The sequence below is a fragment of the Silurus aristotelis genome, assembly GCF_946808225.1.
Source record: "Silurus aristotelis genome assembly, chromosome: 6".
Classification (NCBI taxonomy): Eukaryota; Metazoa; Chordata; class Actinopteri; order Siluriformes; family Siluridae; genus Silurus; species Silurus aristotelis.
Genome location: NC_139579.1, coordinates 10,067,213 through 10,090,279, shown reverse-complemented (window position 1 = coordinate 10,090,279; position 23,067 = coordinate 10,067,213). Strand labels below are relative to the sequence as shown.

General features: G+C 35.8%; 1 protein-coding gene across 1 annotated transcript; it reads right to left on the bottom strand.

The window, feature by feature from the left end:
• Positions 1 to 371: 371 nt before the first annotated feature.
• On the bottom strand, positions 372 to 16,422 carry oxnad1 (oxidoreductase NAD-binding domain containing 1). Its single transcript, XM_083543371.1, has 7 exons — positions 16,083 to 16,422; positions 15,858 to 15,924; positions 14,719 to 14,825; positions 6,513 to 6,654; positions 2,320 to 2,550; positions 1,111 to 1,219; positions 372 to 988 (listed from the first exon to the last, which is right to left on the bottom strand). The coding sequence occupies exons 1-7, from the start codon at positions 16,172 to 16,174 to the stop codon at positions 831 to 833; spliced, it is 906 nt and encodes a 301-aa protein (XP_083399497.1). The 5' UTR covers positions 16,175 to 16,422; the 3' UTR covers positions 372 to 830.
• Positions 16,423 to 23,067: the final 6,645 nt, after the last annotated feature.

The following is a 23,067-nucleotide window of genomic DNA, read 5'->3' as shown; positions in this document are numbered from 1 at the left end:
CAAGTGTTCCTGCATAATTTTATGCCTTGTGTTGCTGCCACATGACTGGAAAAGATCACTGAATGAGTACGTGGACATGAAAATATGTAACTAAATGTCATCCATGTTCAACACCTAAATAACCCATCAGGAGCAGGCCACAATGAACCTACATTTTTCCAATTCATAATCCCTCAGAAAATCAGTGTAAAATGTTTAGTGACCATGGTCCTTTGTGGAACTTTGTTGTACCCACGACCCTGAGATTAAGAGTCTCATGCTCTACCGACTGAGCTAGCCGGGCATGTTGTTTGTTTCGCCCTGTTTTTTTTTTTATGTTATTTAGTTCATTGTTCTGGAACTGAGGAATGAAATGTGTTAATGCATTTAACACTCTAAATAACAGACTATTAAAGAGGGGGAAAAAACAGATTCATATTCAGCATCCCTGACTGAATAATTAATCATCACTATACATATTACATTTACCAGTTTGTATAGAAGACTTCATCTCCTCAAACAACTATTTGACAAACAAAATTCTATGCCACACTTTAAATAATAGCAAACATTATTTGAGCACATTTTCATTATTTTAACTCTTTTCAACAGGAGATACCCATGTTTACATCCAGTGAAAAAACTGTTTTAATAACAAATAAAAATATGACCAAAAATGCATGTTATGCAAATTTTGTTTTGATGTATTAATTAAGATGTTGTTTGTAGATTAGAAAACCGCATTGATGGGTAAAGTTATGCAGTTGAATAGTTAGGAAATTGTGCATTATACATAAAATATCTGTTCTCCTGTACTTTCAAACCCCAAATGCACATGAAGAGCTGGAAATCTACCACCATTTTTCATAAAGAATTTTGTCCATTGACAGGCCAAGACATTGCAGGTCTCTACTAACACATTCAATCATGGGTGGTGGCCCACACAAATAACACAACGTGCGGCCAGGTTTAACATGCGGCCTCAGCACCTCCTGGGATATTTTTCCACCTGCAAGTATAGACACAGAGTAAGAACATCTCATAATAGTAAATCAAGAATTCATGTTGCAAGTCCATAGTCCTGAAACGACAAAACTTAAATGAAGTTTATTGAGATCATGTGAGGCTTACTGCTTGTGTAACACTGGAGGTCTGGCTCGATTTCAAACTCTTGTTGCGTCACTCGGAAGTCACATGTAAATTTATCTGGAAATTCCTGACAAACACCAATGATGCTGTTCTGAAAACCAAAAAGAAATTACACACAAATGTAACAGAGATCTGCCAAACAAAACAAAATAATTAATTTAAAAGTATTTGGTGAATGCTGTCTGTGTACCTTTTAAAACAAAAAGCTATGGTAAGAAAAAAGTAAGAAAAATTAATTTCTGGTAGACAGCAAGAACTTAAATAAGATTTTTAGAAAGCCTTGATTTACAAATATAAAATTCAATGTAAACCTTTTGTCTAGAAATCAAATAACGTATTCTGTATTTTCCTTTAGTTGCACATTAAAAATAACATACTTAACAATATCGCTGTTCGGAGCACCTAACTATCAATGATCAAAAACACTAAGACTAAGCTGCATTTAATTACTAGCAGTAAAGCTTTAAACATCAATATAGTATAAAAAGTCTAAACACCCCTTTTAACATTGAAAGTATTTGTCAAAAGAATAAAAAACATAAATAAAAAATTATGCCAGCCCTTAAACAGTACATGATATAACAAGCAAGCCAAATTAAGATAAAACAACTGGAAATATTTCAGAAAACTAAAAATGCTTTAGTTAAAGCATAATTTCTCTGTAATAGCTCATTATTATTTGCTAATTTTCGTCCACATTTCTTGATAATAATGTTCCAGATCTCAGTGAGTACATCTCCTCAGGTCATTTCTGAGGACTTTGATTTGTGCTTTAAGAAATTCAAGTCAAGACATTGTTCATCTTATTATTCTAAAGCCATTTCTTTGCCGGCTTGAATTTGAACTTTGGCCATAACCGTGCAGAAGGGTGACTGGAAGAAAAGAAGCTGACTAACATTGGCCTGCTGGGTTTGTGCCAACATAAGATCTTACTAAAATCACACATAAAAAGTTGCTCTTTACTTAAGGATTTGCATACATGTGCAACCAGGTTACTGGTTAAAAAACAAAAACAAAAAAAACATTGTTTTTCCCTTAGATATTGTTTGTTGCTTACAGGTGGAAAATATTCTGACATGATTTAACTTGGCTACATTTTGTTTACATAAAAAAAAAAACAGGTGTTAAACCATTAATATATACACTTTAATCAGTAAAGAAAGGTTGTAGATTATACTCATACACACTCACTTTGAACAGCAGCTCCTTTGAGTTTTTGGCACTATAACAAAGGTGTGTCTGTCTTGGTGTGTTTGGGTTTTTCAGTCGGAGTAGATCTACACTGTGCATTAGGATGGAGTGTAAAGGGTTGATACCAACACCACCAGCCACCAAAAGCAGGTCCACTGTATGATCAGACGGCATGGGGTCAAAATAAAGCCCCCCTCCAACTCGCACTTCTACAAGCGAACCTAATGTACACTGATTATGTGAGAAAGAAAAAGTCAGCTCAATCAAACCATTTAATATTTGCATGTAGAAAATATCTATTCAAATGTTTAAACCATAGTTATTAAAAATATTTTTAGGTGACAATTATACCAAGAGATGATGCCATTGGTGTCAGAATAACACTCAATATCTACACACTGTCTAGATTTATGGCACTGAATGCAACAGACAAAGAATATGTACGTTTTTAGGATTCAATTGTTTGAACCTTCGGCATTCTTTGTAACTTTTCAATAACATTTTGTCATTTACATTATTACATAGTACAAAGTAGCTTTACTGAAATAAGTTTTACAATTTGAGTCACACTGCGGATTATGATAATAAAATTATTATTATTATTATTAATAAATAATTGAAACAACTGGTTAATTAGTTTATTTTAATATTAAAGTTCAGAGACCTCTGATCCTGTCGCTTTACAATAAATAGAGATCCATAAATCATACAGCTTTGCAGGCAAATAGGTGGCCATGGACATCAAAGGCATCTTTGTCCAGCAACCTACAACATCTATGGGATGATTCATACTTCTGTGGGATGCAGGCAAACTTGGATGTACTGAAATCTTCAGATAATGTGAGCATGTCCAATAAGTACAAGATGACATGAACCACACCAGAAATTACAGCAAAAAAACTAAATAATAAACAGAAGACAACTATATATAAAAACACCTGAATGTTGCTTAACCTTGCAAAGCCACGTGTCCTATTCATCATGTTCATGTTTTTGTCTGCATGACAGGACCATACAAATTTGGGTATCTTGTATTACAGCAGTTAGAATTTGGTGCTTTGAGTACAATTCTCTCATACTGATCATGGGATGTTTAACATGGCACCTCATGTCAAAGAACTCTCTGAGGATTTGAGAATCAGAATTATTGCTCTCCACAAAGATGGCAGAGGCTGTAAAAAGACCGGTAAACCCTGAAACTGTTACAGCACTGTGGTCAGGGTCATACAGAGGATTTTCAAGATAGGTTAAATTGATTAAATAAAATAAAATGAATGGAAAATAAATGGAATAATCAAATTTAATTGTTTATATTTGTGGGTAATACAGATGTGTATATAAAGTGTGTGTGGTTTTACATTTAATACAGCACTGTAGCACCTCAGTTTGCGAGTAAAATGTTATACGAGCTATACGTGTTTTATATATATATAGCTGATGGTTCTGTTGGCTCACCCAAGTAGAGCATTTGCCTTCAGTCTTTGTGTAGCTACCGTATTGTAAGCAACCGAAGTAGAGTTTTCTTTACCATGTGTACTGTACTATATTCTTACTGTGACCACGTGTGTTCATTAAGCAGTGTATTTTGCCTACTGTTTAGCTGTTAATAAGTGTAATGATTACTGTAATAGTGAAGCAATGTCTCCCATGAAGAAGAACCCTGAAATGGAAGGTGCTAAGAAGAAGAAGGAGATTCGTGATTAAAAGTGAGCAAAAAGAGAGATTTAAGTGACTCAAAAAATTAAAATAAATGTGTAAAAAAAAAAAAAAAAAAAAGGAAATGAAGTGAAGTGAAGCCAGTCATTCGGGTGAAAACCTTCCTGACATCATGATGGAAGCAATAACCCTTCTCCTTCTTCCTTTCCCTCATACCAGCCTCGACTCTTCTCAAAGGTACAGTAAACATGTTTATTTGTTTTATTTAAGGTTATTTTTTATAGTATACAGTAATACAATAACATCACTTATAAATGTATTATACTGTATTACTGTACTTTTATATTATTAATTTCCGGTGTCTGAAACACATTATCTGAATTTACATTATTTCTTATCAAAATAATGTTACTGTGGTTCCACTGTATTATATTTCTGAAGATATGATCTATTTAACTGTCCTGAATATTTTAGCATTTGTCTTCATTGCTTTCATCCTTCATTCATTTACTCAATCGATATGCAGAATTGTCTCCTTTTAAGAGAAAGTCTTACGGCCCGCCACTTAATATGTTCCTGAGGGAACTATTAATTACGTTTGGCACATATGAATACATGTACTGTTACACCCCTACTTCATACTATATTAAACAATATTAGTAATAGATGTGATACAATATTACTCAAGATAGCAACTTAAGAACTATGAATATGGATTTGGACTGTAATTAATATTTAACCGTTTGCAACAATGGCTTAGGACCACAACTTGCATAAACATTTCTGCATTTAAGCACTAATCACTTAACAGCACATCTTAACAATGATAAAGCTATAATGAATGAAGGTTAGATGCTACCCAGATGAGGCTGGGTTCCCTTTCCCCCCCTCAAGGTTTCTTCCTCATTCCATTTCAGGGAGTTTTTCCTTGCCACTGTTGCCATTAGCTTGCTTAATAGGATAACCTTATAGGGGATAAACTGATTGGCACTAACATATAAATAAAAATTTTATAACCTCTATCTCTGAAAAGCTGCTTTGGGAAAATGTCCATTGTTACTACACATGTCCATTGTAACACACTACACAAATAAAACTGAACTGAATTATTCTGAAATTCTTAATAAAATCCTAAGACAAACAATAATATATGCAAACACACCTCTCCATCATCTCTAATTGTCAGTGAATCTTGTTTCTAAAACTTAACACCCTTTACAGAAAGTATAAGTATTATAATCAACTTCTTGCCTCTACAACCCCCCAAAAGTGGGGGACACTGTAAAATCTGAATAAAACAGAATGCTATGATTTCTCATAAAATCTCAAACCCATATTTTATTCACAATAGAACACAGACAACATATCAAATGTTTAAATGCCTTTAAATGTGGAAATGGCTGTAAAATGGCTGCAACAGGTAAGGGGCAACAAAAATCTGGGAAAATAAGCGTTGTAACTAATTATGTTAATTGGTAAAAATTCAGTGACATAACTGGGTATATAAACAAAATAGCATTTTAGAGAGGCAGAGTCTCTAAATTTCAGAATAATGTTCCTCAACACAAAAATGCGAAGATTTTGAATGTCATCTTCTACAGTACATCAAAATATTCTGAGATTCTGTGCACAAGAGACAAGGACAAAAATCAATATTATATGCCTATGATCTGTCAGCCCTCAGATGGCACTGCATTTAAAAGAGACATGATTCTGTAATGGTAATCCCTGCATTGGCTCAAAAACAACTCCAGAAATCACTGCCTTTAAACATGGTTTGCCATGCCATTCACATCCCAAAAAGTTAAAGCTCTATCATGCAAAAAAAAAGAAGCCATATGTGAACATGAACCAGAAACACCGCAGTCTTCTCTGGGCCAAAGCTAATTTAGAATGGACTGAGGCACAGTTGAAAACTGTTGTGTGGCAAGACAAAACCAAACTTGAAATTCAGAATAGTATACACAGGTTTTAGAGTAACATACAGTATGCTTTTATCCAGATTACATGTTTTTTGTGGGGAACACGTTACAAATTTCAGCAAGACAATCCTAAACCACCGCATACTGTATCTATTACAATAGCATGGCTTCAGATTGTAGAAACGTAATGGTGATGAACTGTAATGCCTGCAGTCAATAGATCTTTTAATCACCATTTGAAAATGATTAGCGCATAATGAGATAAAAAAATATCAGCAGACAAAAAACAACCCAGGAATGTTGAGCAGCCAGAATTCTGTATGACACACGAATGGAAACCACTTATTTTTTTTAAAAACACTAGCAACTAGTCTCCTCAATTCACAGACATATAAGGACTGTTGTAAAAGGAAGAGGGTGCTACACAGTCATAAACATGGCCCTGTCCAAACTTCTTTAAGGTGTGTACATTTCCTCAGTTTAAACCTTTGACACATTTTCTATGTTCCATTGTGAATAAAATGTGAAATTTACAAACCTCCACAGTGTTTTATTTACATTTATACAGACTCCTAACTGTTTTTAGAATTGGGGTTGTGCACACTACAAACTCACCTTGGTGTGTATCCAGTGTGCAGGTGGGTGGTGGGTGTATTTTACTGCCAGCTCTATAATTTGTTTTCTGTTTAAAAGCCCAGGGCTGGAGCACACTGAAAAGCCTCCAACTGTTTCCATACCTGGGATGAAAAAGTCCACCCTGAACACAAGATACAGTCAATTAACATTTATTTCAGAACATACTATATTTGACATCAAATAATATAAATTTAAGCCCAGCAGTTTGACATGAGTCATAATTAATAATGTTCCACTTACTGTCACTGTACTATTGCTTGCTAACTTACCTTGTTGCAGGTCAACTGGCTTCAGATTTATGAGCATTTAATTTATTTTACCTTTATTTTACTTGAAACTCCCATTGAGATCAATGATCTCATTTACCAGAGAGACCTGGCCAAGATTACAAGCTATTTTTATTTTAATCTACCTAGCTCAATTACTGAATGTGAAAATGTGAGCATCATTAAGCAGCAGACTAAGCATTTGTAAACTTTGAAACTTTGTTCTGTGTAGTTAAAATCAGTGTTAAACTTAACAAAACCGCCAATAAAGAATCAAATGCAGTGTAAAGTTCTTGCAATGTCTTTACTATGGAAGGAGAACATGTATAAATAACAGAGTCAACTGCATAGAGGTGTACCGTAATTTCCTGGCTATTAAGCACACCCAAATATAAGCCGCACCCACTGAATTTGACAAAGATTTTTATTTTAAACATAAATAAGCCGCACCTGCCTATAAGCCGTCTACATTAAAACTAATGAACTTTACACAGGCTTTAACGTAAGACAGTGACTGTTACACGGCTTGTATCTAAACAGTAGCCTACCAAGAAAGTCATTGTTTACTGTCTTCCTTTTTCCTTTCACAACAAATTCTCTCGAGAGTTTATCTTTTGGCATCGTCGTGCGTTTAAAAATCACCACCGGTGGTGACTAAACCTGATGTAAACATCACCTGGCAGTATTCATGTGTGTTATTTTGGGGTGTTGTGCTCAGTCATGATTCTTTAATGGAAATCATGGCATGGGTTTATTAACATGCCCAGAAATCAATGTCTGTGAACATAGTTTGCCATGTCATCCACAAATGCAGGAAATCTCATTTAAAATGTATTTAGGCAAAGTGGAAAACTATTCTGTGGTCAGACTAATCTAAAATGTTATTTCTATTTGGAAATCATGCACAACATGTTTTAAACATTTTAAAGGCTCCATCAATGCTGAATGGTATACAATGGTTTAAGAGCAACAAATGCTTCCATCCTGAAACATATTTTTCAGGAAAGGCCTTTCATATTTGTTGCAGAAGAGTGCTAAACTGGTCTATCTGCAGTCTAGACCTTTCACCATTTAAAACAATTGGCGCATCATGAAACAAAAAATACAACAAAGCACACCCAGAACTAAACAGATCATTTCGAATCCTGTATCAGACACGTATGGGACAACATTCCTCTCCCAAAACTTCAGCAACTGGTCTTAGTTTCCAGATGGATATGGACAGAAGATACAATGATACACAATGGTAAAAATGGGTCTGTTTTTAAACCTGTTGTAGAACAAATTGAAAAAAGATTTTTTCTTAAAATGGTATTTATTCTCTGTTTAAACATTTAATGTTTTTTGTATTATTATAAACAGAACATGGATTTATGATTGCATTCAGATTTTATTTACATCTTGCAAATTGTCTCAACTTTTTTGGAATTGGGGAAGTAAACACCACCATGATCACCACATAAGCACATTTTCCTTTCATTTGTGTAGCACTCATGTCCCAAAGTGGTAGCACTTTGTCCCTCAATATGTCACCAGTGTCACTGGGCTACATACTGAATTAAAAGCAATTATTTCACTTTGGTTTTCTTCCTTTACTCCTCCTTGCCTCAAAAATGAGGTGATAAGTTTTATCAGCTCTTGGCATTGACGCTTTTCATACTGTTAAATTCTGCACAGAGTAGCCATACTCAGTAAGTCTGTGGAGCTTGGAGTATAATATATATATATATATATATATATATATATATATATATATATATATATAAAAACAAACAAAACATTAATTTTTTATCACATTATCTGTGTAAATCTGCTTTGAGACAATGTTGATTGTTAAAAGCGATATGCAAATAAAAATGAATTAAAAAATTCTAATGACCTCACTGCAATAGTCAGTAGACCTAGCTTGATGGAAATATCTTCTTCCCCCAACTGAGAGTGGGAAAGTTGAATTACTAACTACTCAGATAAGGGATATGAAATCATCAAATTGATAGATACTTTATTTTGTGATGGATTTGACCATATACATATGTGTCTGAGGAAATTCTATACATAAATAATAATAATTGCAATAATAAACTGCTTAGTGGGTTATTGGACATAAAAATATTCAATAAATTAGATTAAACTAGACTTAACATTAACAATTTGAGCAGCAGCGCTATTGGTGCTAATCCACTCCATAAATATAAGTAAATAATACTTAGAAAGCTTAACACGAACATTGCAGATTCATTGTCAGGAATAAACATGCAAAGATATTTTAAAACAGTGCTCATTATTAACAACATACAATCTAGATTTGAAACCTGTGCATGCATGACACAGTGCTGTGCTCACCCAGGAATGCACAAAACAGCCTAAAGAACACAAACTTGTAGTGAACTTTACTCTAGCAGCAGAATGGCCACAAAAACTAAACAGTTTTTGTGGCCATTCTGCTGCTAGAGTAAACAAACGCACACATGCGTTGGATGCTACACATATGTGCATAGTGCACTTTCACTATCTTTGTACAGATGGCATCAGACATTTGCCTGTTATTGTGGCGCCTGCTTAAATACTAATTAGTAGCTGTTATTACAAGCAATGTAGGCTTCCTTCAAAACTATTGGTTTATAAAAAAAAATAAAAATTACTGGTGTATTTAATTTATGCTATGACCTTTGCTATCCACTAATGAAATGCCTGAGATTGATCTCTTTTTTCGAACCGAAACAAAAAAGCCAATAATAGTGGTTCCTGGGCACATTACACAAAATAAATTGTACTAAGGAAATAAATGTGCTCATTTCACTAGATGCTTTAACCCAGCCATTAGGGGGGCACAGTGTACTCTTAGTGCCGGTCCCAAGCCCGGGTAAATGGGGAGGGTTGCGTTAGGAAGGGCATCCAGCGTAAAACATGTGCCAAATCAAATATGCGGATCACAAATGAGAATTTCATACCGGATCGGTCGAGGCCCGGGTTAACAACGACCGCCACAGGTATCGTTAGCCGACAGGGTACCGGTGGAAATTGGGCTACTGTTGGCCGAAGGAGGAGAAGGAGAGGAGGAAGGCGTCTACAGAGACGGCAGGAAAAGGAGCAGTGTAGGAGAGTAGAGGTTCGGGTTGGTACTTTAAATGTTGGTACTATGACGGGTAAAGGGAGAGAGATAGCTGATATGATGGAGAGGAGAAAGGTAGATGTGTTGTGTGTTCAGGAGACCAAGTGGAAAGGGAGTAAGGCCAGGAACATTGGAGGTGGGTTTAAACTGTTTTATCATGGTGTGGATGGGAAGAGAAATGGTGTAGGGGTGATTCTGAAGGAAGAGTACAGTAAGAGTGTAGTGGAGGTGAAGAGAGTTTCTGATAGGGTGATGATCGTGAAGGTGGAAGTTGAAGGGATGATGATAAATGTCATCAGTGCCTATGCTCCACAAGTTGGCTGTGAGATGGAGGAGAAGGAAAGATTCTGGAGTGAATTAGATGAAGTGGTAGATGGTGTACCTAGGAAAGAACGATTGGTGATTGGGGCAGACTTTAATGGGCATGTAGGTGAAGGGAACAGAGGTGATGAGGAGGTGATGGGTAGGTATGGTTTTAAGGAGAGGAATGTGGAAGGGCAGATGGTGGTAGATTTTGCTAAAAGGATGGAAATGGCAGTGGTGAACACGTATTTTAAGAAGAAGGAGGATCATAGGGTGACGTATAAGAGTGGAGGAAGGTGCACACAGGTGGATTATCTTCTGTGTAGGAGATGCAACCTGAAGGAGATTGGAGACTGTAAGGTGTTGGCGGGGGACAGTGTAGCTAGACAGCATCGAATGGTGGTCTGTAGGATGGTTTTGGAGGCGAAGAAGAAGAGGAGGAAAGTAAGGTTTGAAAGAAGAATAAGATGGTGGAAACTGAAGGAGGAAGAGTGTAGTGTGAGGTTCAGGGAAGAGGTCAGACAGGGGCTTGGTGGTGGTGAAGAGGTGCCGGATGATTGGGCAACTACTGCAGGAGTGATGAGGGAGGCAGCTAGAAAAGTACTTGGTGTGACATCTGGAAATAGAAAGCAAGACAAGGAGACGTGGTGGTGGAATGAGGAAGTGCAGGAGAGCATTAGGGGAAAGAGATTGGCAAAACAGAAGTGGGATCGACAGAGTGATGAGAAAAGTAGGCAGGAGTACAAGGAGATGCGGCAGCAGGTTAAAAGGGATGTGGCAAAAGCCAAGGAAAAGGCATATGAGGAACTGTATAAGAGGTTGGACACTAAGGAAGGAGAAAAGGATTTATACCGATTGGCCAAGCAGAGGGACCGAGCTGGGAAGGATGTACTGCAAGTTAGAGCAATAAAGGATGGAGAGGGAAATGTGTTGACTAGTGAGGAGAGTGTGTTGAGAAGATGGAGGGAGTATTTTGAGCAGCTGATGAATGAGGAAAATCAGAGAGAGAGAAGGTTGGAGGATGTGGAGTTGGTGAAGCAGGATGTAGATAGGATTAGTAAGGAGGAAGTGAGAGCAGCGATTAAGAGGATGAAGAATGGAAAGTCGGTTGGACCAGATGACATACCGGTAGAAGCGTGGAGATGTTTAGGAGAGATGGCAGTGGAGTTTTTAACCAGATTGTTTAACAGGATTCTGGAAGGGGAGAGGATGCCTGAGGAATGGAGAAGGAGTGTGCTGGTACCGATCTTTAAGCATAAGGGAGATGTGCAAACCTGCAGTAACTACAGGGGAATTAAGTTGATCAGTCACACCATGAAGTTATGGGAAAGAGTAGTGGAAGCCAGGCTGAGAGAAGAGGTGACCATCTGTGAGCAACAGTATGGTTTCATGCCGAGGAAGAGCACCACAGATGCCTTATTTGCTTTGAGGATGTTGATGGAGAAGTATAGAGAAGGACAGAAGGAGCTGCATTGTGTATTTGTGGATTTAGAGAAAGCGTACGACAGGGTGCCGAGAGAGGAGTTGTGGTATTGTATGAGGAAGTCAGGTGTGTCAGAGAAGTATTTGAGGGTGGTGCAGGACATGTATGAGGACAGTGTGACGGCAGTAAAGTGTGCAGTAGGTACGACAGACTGGTTCAGGGTGAAGGTTGGACTACATCAGGGATCGGCCCTGAGCCCTTTCCTGTTTGCAGTGGTGATGGACAGGTTGACGGACGAGGTCAGACAGGAGTCTCCCTGGACTATGATGTTTGCAGATGATATTGTGATTTGTGGTGAGAGTAGAGAGCAGGTTGAGAAGAGCCTGGAGAGGTGGAGATATGCGCTGGAGAGAAGGGGAATGAAAGTCAGTAGGAGTAAGACAGAGTACATGTGTGTGAATGAGAGGGAGGGCAGTGGAGTGATGCGGTTGCAGGGTGAAGAGGTGAAGAAGGTGGAGGAGTTCAGGTACCTGGGGTCAACAGTGCAAAGTAATGGAGAGTGTGTTAGGGAAGTAAAGAAAAGAGTGCAGGCAGGGTGGAGTGGGTGGAGAAGAGTGACAGGAGTGATTTGTGATAGAAGAGTATCTGCAAGAATGAAAGGGAAAGTTTATAGGACTGTGGTGAGACCTGCGATGTTGTATGGATTAGAGACAGTGGCATTGAGTAAAAGACAGGAGGTGGAGCTGGAGGTAGCAGAGCTGAAGATGTTGAGGTTTTCGTTGGGAGTGACGAGGATGGACAAGATTAGAAATGAGTTTATTAGAGGGACAGCACATGTAGGATGTTGTGGTGACAAGGTGAGGGAGGCGAGATTGAGATGGTTTGGACATGTGCAGAGAAGGGACATGAATTATATTGGTAGAAAAATGCTGAAGATGGAGCCACCAGGTAGGAGGAAAAGAGGAAGGCCAAGGAGGAGGTTCATGGATGTGGTGAGGGAAGACATGCAGGTAGTTGGTGTAAAAGAGGCAGATGTAGAGGACAGGGTGGTATGGAGACGGATGATCCGCTGTGGCGACCCCTAATGGGAGCAGCCGAAAGAAGAAGAAGAAGATTTCACTAGATGCTTAATCACACTGGGAATTTGAGCCTCTGCCATGCCTATTAGTACTTTAAAACTTTAAAGCAAATGCTTTATGCAGTGGCTATTTGGAGATAATACTTATTAAATAAATATGAATATTTAATAGATTGTTTGAACAGATAAGAAGAAGAAGTTTTACTGACCTAAAAGAGAACATATTTAATATGGGCTGCTACCCATAGTAACATCTAAGCAGACAGTGTGCTACCTGACCACACAACCATCTCTCAGGGAGGTAAGGAAGTTTCTGTTTGATGTGTGGCAGTATAGTTAACTACTTCAAATATAACCAAGTATAGTCCAATATTGCTATGTTCATTCTTTTGGTACTGTCCACATTCTCTCTACAAGGTGACTAGACCACAGGTCATAGTTTTCATGTTGAGTAGTAATAATAGTTGAGATTGCATACCTGTTGCATTATTTCATCTACTGGTTTAATAAATTTAACTATTAACAAAGTATAAACAATACAATCTAATTCTCTTAATGCTTTCATTACTTCCAGTCTTCCATTAATGTGATTGTGCTCCGCAAAACCATTTTTGTGTCAAATATCATCTTGTGACCAAAACACATACAATTCTGCAAATTAATTAAAATAAAAAGTATCCATTCATCTTTTAGTGAACATTAACTTGATCATTTTTCATTTAAAACAAAGTCCCTGGCGTGTTATTTTTTTTTTATTCCTACAGTGAAATAGGAATGTTCTCCTTCACTTCTATATAAACTCATTCTATATTTTTCATTCAAATCCTGTCTATATAAAACATGACTGCTTTGGTAGCTGTGAAGGAGCACTAAGTGGAGCTTTTAAAAGAACATGCCTCTTTAGTGAAATTTTTAAGAAAACTTTTAGCCAATCGGGCAGCATCAACCCCTCTGCAGTGGCAGTAAGCTTTACACATGAAAATGAAAATGGCTATAATTAATAGAATCGCATGGTCTCGAACTAAGTCTCCGTTCACTGGAGAGAACTCTGTCCCAATCAGCTCTGGAGGAGACAGAACAAGACAGATGAAGCAGAGGAGCTTTGTTCATACACCAACAGCTTCAAACTTCAGGCCGATGGTTACTGGTGGATGCACCAGAAATGTTGGATGTTTATGAGAAATTAAGTCAGAATTGCGAGAAAAAAAAGTCAGAATTATGAGAAATAAATTGTATTTTAATGAGAGAAGGGTTCCGAAGTTTGTGATCATTTTAAACTAAAGCATAAAGAAATCACTGTACAGTGTGTTTACATATTTTTGTAGAGTAATCTGAAATGTATTTGTATATTTTTATTTTAATATTACAGATATTATTGTATGCAATTTCAGCAATAAAATTTAATTTTTTCTAAAAATGAAACAAATTATATATCGGTAGAATACTCAATTATTAAAATAATTGATAGCTACAGCCCTAGAATGAAACATCCATTAAGTTTGGATGTGTCTAACTAGTTCAACAAGAAGAAGAGAGTGGAGACAAGCTATGAGGGGAATACATCACTTTTGAGAAGATTTAGATCTGCACACAAAGCATAATTAAAGTTTATAAATGTATAATTATTAATAATGACCTTAGACAAATACCATGATGTGAAGGATCTGCTGACTCATACTGATGAGAAATTGAGGAACACTGCATTTGAAAACTAGCATGCACTGAAGTAGCTTGACTGAACAAACTATTGAACAAATCGGATCAAACAAATCTTGGTGAACAAAATAAAAAATATGAGTCACAGGGAATGATTACCACCAATACTCAGTATTTATAAATACTTCTCTGGTGTGCCCATCTTACATGCAAATAGATTTCACCCTGTGCAAGGATCTGTTATGTTCACAGATAAATATTCTCACAACATTCTCAGCCCTTAAAAATGATGATCCAGCCAAAGTATTAACATATTTGATGTATAATTGCATAATCACAGTCCTTACCACTGGCCAGCATGATAACTAAAATCAGGATGTGGCACCTCCAGCTGTAGCCTCTTCACAGTGTCTGACTCATCTGAAATGGCACAGACTCGTGCTGAAAATATTGCCTGCACACACACACACACACACACAAATCAACTGATCATCATTAAACTACAGTCATCATTAAAGAAATCCAGCCACTAAGCTGAGTCAAATCATTATTGCATTATTATTTTTTTCTGAGTGAAACATACAGATTTGACCAGAAGTGAATGTGTGCATACAGGACAACAAAAATCAATGGCCGCCACACCAACCTACAAAAGTTTCTTAATATACTGAGATAAAATTCAACAAGCAAAATTATAACCTTAGATTGAAATCAGATTACATTCTTATCACATTGTGTGTGTGTGTATATATATTTGCTCAAGAACCGAAGAGGGGCAGCCTGTATGGCCAGGACTTAAACCCACAACCCCTGGATCCAAAGTCCAAGGCCTTAACCATTAGGCTACCACCTCCACAACTCAAATATTATCTAATGTTTAACATAAGCGTAAAATGACCATTTTTAATGCAATATAAACAGTAATTAATATGCAAAGATTGATACTTATATAATGTATATAATGACACTTTAAACTCTGGACTCGCACAGCACAGTGCACTTTATATTTTATACCACACCATACCGCACACGGACACTTTAAAGACAATTACCTTAAATTGTTTACTGATTTACTGTTTACTGCCACAAGCATATTTTGTATATACACCCTTTTTCCCCCACATATAACTTTATATATTCTTATATTTCTATATAGTTTTTTATACTTTATCTATCTGCCTTCTTTTTCCTTGTATTATTTTCATCCCCATCCTATTCCCTCACGCCGGACCGTCGTAAAAAGCATTTCACTGCATGTCGTACCCTGTATGTATGTGACAAATTTGATTTGATGTTTCTTACTGAGGGATGATAGCAAACAATTTTATCCCCTAAGGGACCTAAGTAGGATCTGAGCCAAGCATTACTGAGCTGAGAAATCAAATGCAGTGTGTTTGGAGCCCATGGCCCAGAACATCTGGACTGCTGTCCTGCATGTAGCCTCTGCCTCCCTATACACTGGGTTCACACGGACCAGAGGACTCACCTTCTGTCTGTTAACACTCGAGGTCCTTTCAAGGTCCTTAATGGAAGCTTGTTGTGATGACATGTTTCTGTGAGAAAATGGCAGGAGAACATCGTGCAAGTTTTATTTATTAAAAATAACAACAGGCACATTAAATGTATGGTTGTGTGTGCGACTGTACAACAACAAGCTCATCAAATCTTGTTTTTTCCCTGTGAACAAACAGCTGAAATGGAGAGAACTAACCTCATTGAACATAGCATGTTAGATGTTGCTTGTAGTGACCGCGAAGCCCCAACAAAACACCGAGCAGTAAGAAAAACACGCCGCAGGCTCATTGCGCTATGTAACTACAATATATACAAACTATTAGGAGACACCAGCGAGTTCTCCACAGCCTGATAATGTGCTTAGTTTGCCTTCTAAATTTTCACGTTTTATTATCCTATAAATCCCTGAGTAAAAATATACCGATCTCGAAAATATATCAGTAAATCTACATTAAGTACAATTTTAGTCTTCAATAACTATAAGACGCAACCTCTGTCATGCGCACAGCCGTGAACCGGAAGTAGTTACCAGCAACTAGAGATCATGAGCAAGTTTTAGATAACCAATTCTGCAAAAGAATTGCGCATACAATTCTACAATTGGACACAGTACCCGGCTTACTGTGTGAATAAACGTCATCGCAAATAAGCATCGTGTGAATAAGCAGAATTATGGGGGGGGGCGTGCAAGATGGCGGCCGGGACAGTTGTCGATATTCAAGGCTAATAGATGCTAAATGATTTTCTAACCTTAAGCGTTACAATTAATTAGTGCAAACACGTGGAAATATCTTTTTCGTTGTTGGTTTTCACTGAGATAAAGATTTCGGACTCTTTGTTGACGTGATCTGTTGCCCAAAGTTTGTCAGACTATAATTGCAAAAACTATAAAAGATGACAGAAAAAAGACTAAGAGACCAAGGTAAAAAAGATGCTTTCATTTACGACAGAAAACAGAGATTTAACGGAGGATATTATAGAAGTTGTTAAAGCAGGTCATATGCATTCCTACACTAATTACGATGGAGGAGTTATCCCTCTTCCTGATTCAGCTCCGTGCACTCCGGTCGCAAAGAAGGGAAAAGCTGAACCTACACTCTCTGAATTGCAAGACAACATTGTGAGACTTGTGGCTGAAAAAATAAAAGAGAATGCGGATAATCTTGCAAGCTTGATAAAGAAAAATGCAGACACCATCGAGGCCTTAAAGGAATCATCAGAGTTTCTCTTCAACGAAGTTCAAGATATGAAAACAGAAATAACAACGGTTAAGAAGGCAAGTGATGATCATCAGACGAGAATAACTGGTCTGGAGGACTGGTTGAACGATATGGAACGCTATTACAGAAGATGGACCCTGAGGCTGTATGGTCTGCCAGAGCAAGAGGGAGAAGATGTTAAACAGTGTGTGGTCGACATCTGCAAGACAGTCATTCAAGACTCCGGAGAGGATCTGCGCTCCCAAGTTGATGTGAGCCACAGGATCGGAAGGAGAGAAGATGGCAAAACTCGACCGGTGATAACGAGATTTACGTCCAGGTCAACCAAAGAAAGAGTATTGAAATGCGCAAAGAACTCGGAATTCCTCAAAACAAAGAAGTTAAAGTTCGGCGAAGACCTGACCACAAAAGACAAAGAGACACGCATTAAACTGTGGCCACAAATTGAAGAGGCACGAAATCAAGGGAAAAGAGCTTTTTTCGTTGGAGCCAGAGCCATCATTGATGGTAAAGAAGTAAGATTGTAATGGTGAAAAAGCCCTGATATGTTGTTAAGAAGAAGAATGATGGGTAATTTGTCTGCCTTTCGTTAAGAAAGTTTCTCATTCTAAATTGCATTTAGTAACATGCAAGCTCATACAATATACATAAACTCTGAAATTCCAAAGGCCAGAGAGTTATAATCCATTGTTTGCTTGTTAAATACTTTGCACTCAAAAGGTCTAGAAAATCATTTTGTTTCTTTGTTCTACTTAAAACTTACTTTTTTGTGTTAACTATTTATTCCACCTGTTCACTTTGTCTTTTTCATTGTATTCACTTAATGTGAGGGGTATACGAGAACAGATTAAGAGGAAAGCTGTTTTTTTGTTTTGTAAATTTTTCAAGGCAGATTTTAATTTTTTACAAGAAACGCATGCTTTAGCCTCAGATTTTAATTTCTGGAACAATCAGTGGGGAGACAATATATGGATGTCTTATGGAAACAGTAAATCAGCGGGTGTTGCTATATTAAAGGGCTCCTTTCAGGGAAAAATAAAAAAAAATGTAGCTCATGACTCAGGAAGATGGATAATTTTAGTTGTTAAAAAATTATGGAGGATATTTTTATTTAAGGTAATATATATGGCCATAATAATAGCCAAATAAACACACTTCTTTTTACTAAATTTAAAGAAAAAATAAATGCCTTGTTAAATTCTTTTCTTAATGGGAAATTAATATTTGGGGGGCTACTGGAACTGCATAAATGATCCCATTAAAGACTGTCATCCTCAAAGATCCTTAAGAGGCACTTATGGAGAATTTAATGATCTCTGTTTGCACTTAAACTGTTGTGATGTGTGGAGACTAAAAAATCCACATCAAATCCAGTTCACTTGGAACAAGAAAGATTTATCTAAGAGATCTAGGATTGATTTTTGGCTGATTTCAAATGAATTATTAGATAGTGTGGAGGAAACGAAAATAGAACCCTCGGTTTTTTTTGATCATAATATGATCACTTTAGCAATATGCTAAAGGAATAGATCAATTAAATTTAAAGCAAATTACTGGAAATTAAATAATACACTTTTGAGTGATAAATTATTCAAAGAAAAAGCCATAAAAATTATAAATGAAAATTTGTCAAAAGCTAAAAAAGATCAGATATATGGCAAACATTGGGACTATACAAAATTTCAGACCCGAAATAAGGCAATTAAAAGGGGAAAATAATTATCTAAGGAAAAAAGAATGAGACAAGACAGAATACTTAAGGAAATTATTCTTTTTTTATGAAAAGGATGAGCAAACACAAGCTGATATTAATATGTTAATTGAATTACAATCTTAATTGGATAATTTCTATTAAAATCTGGCATGGGGGGCCTTTATTCGTTCTAGACGGAAATGGAAAGAACATGGAGAAAGGAATACCAAATATTTTCATAATTTAGAAAAAAGAAATATTAGTGTTAATAATATATATAAACTTAAGATTAATGAGCAGATATCCGAAGATCCTAAAACAATTTCTGATTTTGTGGAAGATTTCTATAAAAATTTATATTCTGAACAAAGTAGCCATATTTCAAATTTTCTTTCTCATATTAAAAATGTTGCACAAGGTATTGACGAAACCCAGAAAGAAGTTTGTGATCAAGATATATCCTTAGAAGAATTAAAAAAGAATTTTAGTAAGTTAAAAGACAATAAATCCCCGGGGAATGATGGCTTAACAGGTGAATTTTATAAAATATTCCAAGATTATATCTCTGAATTTTTGTTATTGGTTTTTAAGGAAGCTATAGAAGAAGAAATGTACTCTCTTTCCACTTAAAGATGATGGCATTCCTTTTACCCAATTTGAAGGTATTCCGATTAGAGAGGAAGTATCTTATCTTGGTATCAATATTTGCAAAGATTAGTTAAACAGAGTACAATCTAATTTCCAACCCCTTATGCTAATAATGAAAAAGAAATTTGATATGTGTCTCATGAGGGACTTATCACTCAAAGGCAGGATTCTTTTGTCTAAAACCGAGGGGTTGTCTCGTTTAGTCTATCCTGCTAAAGTATTAGATGTACCAAAATCTTTTCTTTAAAAAACTGATTCAACTCTATTTAATTTCATATGGAAAAACAAGCCTCACCTTTTAAATAAAAATAATTTATGTAATTTATATAATTAAGGAGGTCTGAATGTGATTGATTTTGCTACATCTAATGCAATTTTCAAGTTGAACTGGATTAAACATTATATTAAACATAAAGATGAGATGTGGTATATAATTCCAAATCTTATCTTTGAAAAAGTTGGTGGCATAGAGTTTCTTTTGAAATGTGATTTTGAGGTCAACAAACTCCCTATTAAGTTATCTAATTTTCATAGACAGACTCTTATATTGGATTCTTATATACAAACATAACTTTTCTCCTCATAGGCAGATCATTTGGAATAATAAATATATTAAATATAAGAACAAATCAATTTTCTATACTAATTGGGTTAAAAATTATATTTTAATGGTCTCACAGTTGATAAATAATGAAGGATATTTACTTACATGTACTGAATTTCTTGAGAAATTTGGTATTCCAATACCTCCGTGTGAATATTGTATTTTAATTGATGCAATTCCAGCAGGATTTCTAAGGCTATTAAAGGGCCTCAGTGATTCTAAACCTTCAACATTTAAAAAAGAGATCTTATTAAACGGTATTGATATCAAAGATAGAAAATGTAATAATAAATTTTTTAGATGTTTAATTCATTGCCCTGCAACATTTCGAAGTAAGTACTTCTGGAATAATCACTTTGAAAATATCAACTGAAAATTGATTTGGACTTATAAGAACAAATTCTGTGTCACAAATAAAGTTAATGAAGTTTACTTTAAAATTTTACATATAATTTATCCAACTAACCATTTTCTCGAGATACAAAGCCGATATTTCTGAATGTTGTGTTTTTTGTAGAATGGATATAGAGACTGTTTTGCATCTTTTTTTTTGAATGTATGTATGTTCAATTTTTCTGGACTGATGTTGAATATTTATTTACTAAGTTGAGCGGATCTAAAATTAACATATGAAAAAGAGATGTTATATTTTATTTTGATAAAAAAGATATAGATAAAAGTCACATCTTTATACTAAATCTTTTAATATTATTAGGTAAGTTTTATATACACAAATGTAAATGGTCAGAAAGGAAGCCAAATATCTCCCAATTCAAAGTTGATCTGAGGATTTATTTTGAAACTCTTCAAGGTCTTTCAAATCCGAAAGCTACCAGAACTATGAACATATTCAAAGAACTAAACTCCTCTTTTTTACTATGATTATTGATGGATACCCTCATTGTCTCTTTTTTTTTTTTTTTTTTTTTTTTTTTTTTTTTTTTTTTAAATTGTTGTTTCTCTAGGAAATGTGAATATCATGTTTGTAACACTTTACTATATTTTTGATTGTAAACTGTTCATTATATACAATAAAAATAAATAAATAAATAAATAAAAAAGCAGAATTATTAATAATTACTAATAATTGGGAAGAGATCCTTTCTAAGAGAAGGCTATGCACTGATTGATGGATTTAGAGTTGACCTGTAATTGATGGCCACAAGGTATCATTTCCAGGTAACACGATTCCTGTTGAAGTGTTCAAGGTTTGCCGCATATCAGAGGGAACTGATCTGATAAAACAGTTTTGAAAAGGAAGGAAAAAGGGAAGAAGGCAGGAAGAGGTGGCGGGGAAGAAAAAAAAGAAAAAAAGGGTGTTTAACTACAGTTTATACTGTATTTAGTTGTGGGTATGGTTTTGTAAAAGAGTTATTAAGGACAAGATGTTCACTCGTGTGTAAAAGCATAAAGTTAAGTACGTACTGAAATAGTTAAATCACGTTTGTTTCTTTTCTATCTTTGAATGTTAGTGGGTTGAAATACTGTGTTAAGCGTAAAGCCATTTTTTTTTTATTTTGCAAGGAACAAAAAGCAAACTGTGTTTTCTTACAAGAGACTCATTCTGTATTGAATGATGAAAATTTTTGGAAAATTCAGTGGGATGATATTTTTGCAGATTTTCTGTGTTTGCGGTACATGTGCGGCTAAAGTGCAGAGAGGCTTTCAAACTTGCATGGACATTCAGAAACTGCACACAAAAGTATTGTATTTTAATGCCGCCAAGGATATTTTTTCCCATAAAGCATCTATACAATACAGTAACATACAGTATACAAGGCTTTGTTTGTACATGGATCTTTAAATTCAGCTGGAGTGGTATTATTTAACAGATTTGAAGGTTCGTTAATTGTTCAAAGAGGGGGGAGAAATACATCACAAAAGTTCAAATGTTAACGATTTTTGTAAATTACACAGTATTTAACTGTAAAATTTATTTGATTGTATTCTCCTGTAGGACATACAGTATGATTATACTGTATGTTACTGTATTGTATAGATGCTTTATGGGAAAAATATCCTTGGCGGCATTAAAATACAATATTTTTGTGTGCATGTTTCTGAATGTCCATGCACGTTTGAAAGCCTCTCTTCACTTTAGCCGCACATGTACCGCAAACACAGAAAATCTGCAAAAATAACGAACAGACCTGAACAACATGATGTAAGGTCGACTAAATTCGCCAGCCTTTGTAAACACCTAAAGTGGCACATTTAAAAGTGGCATGATGACTGGCTGTAAAAAGTATTTTAGAGTCATAATACTCAGCGCACCTCAGTAGAAAGCATAAATGTGATTTTCAGAAATTCATGTTAGATATTACTGAGATTTCTGTTGATTGGCCAGATGTGAATAACGTTACTGAAGGCTTTCATGGTGTGGAATTTCAAGATGGTCCAGCCATTTATCTTGACAAAGACACATTTCTGACAAATTCTTATTACATTTTTATAAATTCCAGACTCTCAAATGAATTAAATAATAAGTGGGTTATCTAAAGAAAACTTGCTTATGATGTATAAAGAGGGATATTTTAAGATAGATCAGACTCTGAAGTCTTTTTTCAAAAATCATTTCAATTATGTGGAGTCTGTGCAAGTGTATCTAGGCTATTTCCATTACATACCATTAAAAGAAACAATGGCGGCATTTCTGAACAATGGATCTGTTAAAGAACAGTATGATAAGGCCAAGGGGTAGACACCACAAAATCATAATGTACTTTAGGATATAAGGGATGGGAGAAAATGTAAAGAAAAAAAAAATGGTTTCTGTGTACATGACACTTTCAGAAATCTGTCCTCACAATAGATCGTCTATTAATCCTATGCAGTTGGTCATGTTTTGTAGAGCAGAAGATTTTAAGTTTTTTGGGCAGCAACAAGTTTTCACACCCCTTTAGAGTGATCTCAAAGACATAGAGCAATTTGGAATTGTACTGGAGAATGGAGAGACAGTAAGGGGAACAGTGATTGTACACAGTACTGTATAATCAAAGTATACAATAGGTTTACT